At 39.6% G+C, this 5,217-nt stretch overlaps 1 protein-coding gene across 1 annotated transcript; it reads left to right on the forward strand.

Moving 5' to 3' along the window:
* On the forward strand, positions 1–4,085 carry LOC147518638 (benzyl alcohol O-benzoyltransferase-like). Its single transcript, XM_086594798.1, has 2 exons — positions 1–592; positions 2,882–4,085. The coding sequence occupies exons 1-2, from the start codon at positions 41–43 to the stop codon at positions 3,755–3,757; spliced, it is 1,428 nt and encodes a 475-aa protein (XP_086450924.1). The 5' UTR covers positions 1–40; the 3' UTR covers positions 3,758–4,085.
* Positions 4,086–5,217: the final 1,132 nt, after the last annotated feature.

Genomic DNA, 5,217 nt, shown 5'->3' on the forward strand with positions numbered 1-5,217 from the left:
CCTACTCCTTTACATACAATTAGTTAACAAGGTTAGAGGGATGGCAGCGTTGTCAACTCCTTTACAATACAATTGCCCTTTAAGCCAAAAAAAAACTCCTTTACAATTAGCTTGCAAGGTGAGAGGGATGACAACATTGTCTACCCCTTCACAATTAGTCTACAAGGTTCGAAGGAACGAACCAGAACTACTTGCTCCTGCTACGCCAACACCATATGAACTCAAGTACCTTTCCGACATTGATGATCAAAAGTCTCTTCGTATTCAAATTCCGATCGTATATTTTTATACTAATAACATTGTGGGTATTGGTATGAAGAAGAGAGATCCAGTCAAGGTTATTAAAGAGGCCATTGCTAAAGCACTTGTATATTACTATCCCTTTGCCGGTAGGCTTAGGGAAGGACGTAATGATAAGCTTATGGTGGAATGCACTGGTGAGGGTGTCATGTTCATCGAGGCAGACGCTGATGTGAGGTTGGATCAGCTTGTTGATGATACTCTTAAACCACCTTTCCCGTGTATGCAGGACCTTCTATATAACGTCCCAGGCTCTAATAATATCCTTAACTGCCCTTTGTTGTTGATACAGGTTATAAGCAAAACCTAGAGTAAATTTAACCAGCTAGCAAATTATATATGTTAGGCACTCAAGTTTTTTTTTTTATTATTATTATTATTATTATTATTATTATTTTGCTAAAGGGTAATTGTATTAGATAATAAAGAAAAAACAGTATACATTTTGTGAGGTCCCTGGATAGACCACTCCAACATATATTTTTGAAATTTTTAAGAAATAAATTTGAAATAAGTAGAGTGTTGATTCTCTGCCTTATAAACAAAATTAGGTCTATTCTCCCACCATTGCTTCTGGCCTTTTGCTAGGGTCGCTCTTTTCTTTGCACATAAGTCTACTCCGAAATTTGCCTCGATCCCTCCATGTGCTTGTTAGAACTATATCTGCATTCCCTTTAGTCCTTTCCCAATCTGCTCTAACTTTCTAGTGCACTGAGCTAGTTTGGAATGCTTTAATTGCTGCGGCCATATTTTCGTGAACCCCATCTCAATTGCCTTAATTATACCTTCAACAATAGCTTTTGATTCAGCCACATAGTTTGTATATGAGCCTATTCCCCCGTAAACTCCAATAACTTCGCCTGTATGCTTCTTGAATAGTGTTCCCCAACCTGCTGGACAAGGGTTACCTTGAGCACAACCATCCGCATATATTGATTTTTAAGTATTTAGGTGATGGAGCAGTCCAATAACACTCAAAAATCCTTGGTGCTCGTCTCAATTTGTTCCTAAGTCCCAAGGCATGAAGTGCTTCCACTTCCAGAGAGGTATTGTCCATGGTGCCACTAGAGAGCTCATGTGGTCTTAGAATAGCCCTTTTGATAGAATAGCTCAGTCCACTCAAGTAGGTTTTTGGTTGAAGTCCTAAATATTTCTTTCACTAATCCTATCTTCCGACAATAATTTAGTTAACAAACTTTTCTAAATAACCCCAGTCCTCTCTGTTGGGTGTGTGGACTGAATTGAATAGTCCTACATCGGGTAGTAGTGAAGTCATGCTTGTTAGAACTATATCTGCCTTCCCTTTAGTCCTTTCACAATTTGCTCTAACTTTCCAGTGCACTGAGTTAGTTTGGAATGCTTTAATTGCTGTCGTGGAGTTCGACTCCACCCATACTTTCGTGAACCCCATCTCAATTGCCTTAATTATACCTTCAACAATAGCTTTTGATTCAGCCACATAGTTTGTATATGAGCCTATTCCCCCAATATAAACTCCAACAACTTCGCCTATATGCTTCCTGAATAGTGTTCCCCAACCTGCTGAACCAGGGTTACCTCGAGCACAACCATCCGCATTGATTTTTAAGTATTTAGGTGATGGAGCAGTCCAATAACACTCAAGAATCCTTGGTGCTCGTCTCAGTTTATTCCTCAGTCCCAAGGCATGAAGTGCTTCTAATTCCAGAGGGGTATTGTCCATGGTGCCACCAGAGAGCTCATGTGCTCTTCGAATAGCCCTTTTGATAGAATAGCTCAGTCCATTCAAGTAGGTTTTTGGTTGAAGTCCTAAATATTTCTCCCACTAATCCTATCTTCCGACAATAATTTAGTTAACAAACTTTTCTAAATAACCCCAGTCCTCTCTGTTGGGTGTGGACTGAATCGAATAGTCCCACATCGGGTAGTAGTGAAGTTACACTCCAATTGATAAAGTGGGGTTGCCACCTCTAATAGTGTTGGGGCCTTTTGGGTTAAAATCCCACACCATTGATTATGTGCTTTGACGCTTTGGTGAGAAATCTATGAGGGCACCATCACACCATGTGTGGGTGGGCTCTAGACTTAGCCCAACACTCTTAGCCTCTCAGGATATTAAGTTTTGTTCATACATACATTATATCTTACTATATTAGAAAAATATGGGGTAGGAGGAATAGTATTTTGGTATCACATTTGTGTCCGTTACAGGAGCAAAATAGTAATTATCTGATTTTAAGAGACTTACAAAAACCAAAATTGATGGCATAACAGTAAATATTTGAGTGTTTAATTCTTAAAAATAAAAACGGTGGGCCAAGCATAATAGTGTCCACACATAATTTTTTATTTTATTTTTTGTCATTTCAGTTTTTTTATCTTTTCTGTGGGCCTAAAAAAAAAAAAAAAAAAAAAGACAAATGTTTTTGTTTTTCTCTCCCTCCAGCTGTGGGCCCCATATATACTAAATTTTTTTTTTGCTGTTTGCTAGTAAGAGTTTATTAAAATCCTAAAGATTAAGCACAATTACTACTAGCACCATGAGTCATGCAGTCATTCATGCTCAACTATCTGCTAATCAAATATTTTATCCCCAACACAGGTGACGCGTTTGATGTGTGGAGGATTTGTTTTCGCCCTTCGCTTCAACCACACAGTGAGCGATGGAGCTGGATTGGTCCAATTCTTGACTGCCATAGGAGAGATGGCATGTGGCGCGTATGCTCCATCGATTCAACCCTTATGGAGACGTGAACTTCTTAATGCACGAGTTCCACCAAACATTTCGTGCGTGCAGCAGATGTATAATGAGCTGCAGAATAGCAATGATACTATCGTTAACGACATGACCCTACTACGGTCCTTTTACTTTGGTCCTCAAGAAATAGAGGCCCTGAGAAATCAAGTGGATCCTCATCTCCGTACAACCTCAAGATTTGAGATACTCACTGCTTGTCTTTGGCGTTGCCGCACAATTGCTTTGAGTTTGAATCCCGATGATCAAGTCAGCCCTGTAGTAATAGTAAACGCAAGGAAAATATTCCATCCACCTTTGCCAGTTGGGTTTTATGGTAATGCATTTGGAACACCAGTAGTATTTTCCACTGCTGGTAAATTATGCCAGAGTCCGTTAGAGTATGCGCTCGGGTTGGTTAAAAAAGCTAAAGCCAAGGTCACAGAGGAATTTATGAAATCATCAGCAGATTTTTTGGTGAAAAATGGTCGGCCCTCCATCATCAATTTGGCGCGCAACTACATGGTATCTGATGTGTCGCGTTTACGATTTAACTTGGATTTTGGTTGGGGGAAAGCAGTATATGGTGGACCAACAGGTGCTTTTCCTTTGGAAACAAGTTACTATGTAGCATATAGGAACAAAATTGAGGATGGGATAGTTGTGACCGTCAACTTGCCAGGACCTGCCATGGAAAAGTTCGCTGTGGAGTTTGAGAAAATGATAAAAGGGGAATTTAACTAGAAGTCACCCTTCATTGTGCTAGCTAGTAGCTACCTCGATTGAGGTGGAGTTTGTTTCTTCAATTCCGCGTCGAGCTCTGGATTCAAGGCTCTAAACTTTATAAACGGGTAACGGGTTAATAAAGAGCATCCATATCAATGAAGAATCTTGTAGACATACTTAAATTAAAACGGCTTCTCGATCTCTTAATAGAAACAAAAAAGGGTTCTAATTAGTTACCAATGGACTTCAACGGAGAACCTTTTTAAATCATTGTAACGGCATGAGTATCGGAATCGAATAGTAAAAAATCCGTGGGTATCGGAATCGAAGCCGGAACCGATTATTATGATTTTGATATATAAAATTTAGTATTATATTACATTTAAGATAATCAAACTCATACATTATAATATAAAATATGTTTTTTACGTGTAAAAGTATTTGAGTTATCCCTCACATGAGGAGAAAATGAGTTCTTCTTGCGTGTAGAAGCCTGAGCGCGACCCGTGCTCAGAATAGGCTTGCTCAAGGTGCGACCAGCGCTCATGCCTTGGTCGACCTCCAAGCACTTCAGCGCAACCCGTGCTCGACTTGGCCTTGCCCAAAGCCCGCCCCGCGCCCATGCCTATTTTTCACAGAATTCTATTTTTTGTGGACCGTGAGTTTGCAATAAAGGTTGATGTTTTTTGGCAAAACCTAATACTAAGTTGAGACACGAAAATACACAAGAACAAAGAGAGAAACCCAATCTTGGAAGCAATCAAGATTGAGAGGTAACATTTACAGAGATACAAGCTTGTAAAGAGAGATGAGTGATCTAGTAAGGTGAGATACTGCAAGGAGTGATTGTAATCTTCTTTCCCATTTTATAAAAGGACTAGCTCTTGTAGAAGTAGGCATCATTGGCCGAACCATGGTATATCTTTGTGTTGTGGTTTGCTTTTACTGCTTTACATTATTATTTGTTGTTAATAGTTGTTTAGCGAGTTGGGCATGTTAGCTAGGTTGTAGTTGATATTTAGAATTTGTCTGGAGTTGAATTGAGTTCAAATACAAGTTATCTGTGTAGTGGGGAATCAATTGGTATCGGTGTTTAACCCCAACAAGTGGTATCATAGCCAGGTTAGATTAGCTTAGGGTGTTATCCAAATCTTGGTCGGAAGGTGTTTGACAAAACTCCTGAGAGAAGATTTGAGTTTAAATAACTTGGAGAGATGGACAATTCCGTGAACACTCGCATGACGAGTCTGAATAGGAAGAACTACACCATTTGGAAAGCCAAGATGGAAGACTTGCTTTATTGCAAGGACTTGGCACAACCTATTGAGAATGAGAGAGAAATACTGGAAATGGTTGCTGCGGCTGAGTGGAGCAAGCTTGACAGAAAAGCAATTGGGTACATTCGACAGTGGATTGACGATAGTGTCTTTCACCATGTATCCCAAGAGACTACAACTTTTGGCTTGTGGAAGAAACTT

This window comes from Coptis chinensis, chromosome 2, assembly GCF_015680905.1.
Source record: "Coptis chinensis isolate HL-2020 chromosome 2, ASM1568090v1, whole genome shotgun sequence".
NCBI lineage: Eukaryota > Viridiplantae > Streptophyta > Magnoliopsida > Ranunculales > Ranunculaceae > Coptis > Coptis chinensis.

Coding starts and splice junctions, on each gene's coding strand:
- LOC147518638 (XM_086594798.1), top strand. CDS start 41: ATGGCAGCGTTGTCAACTCCTTTACAATACAATTGCCCTTTAAGCCAA. Junction 593..2,881: donor GCCCTTTGTTGTTGATACAG/GTTATAAGCAAA, acceptor TCCCCAACACAG/GTGACGCGTTTGATGTGTGG.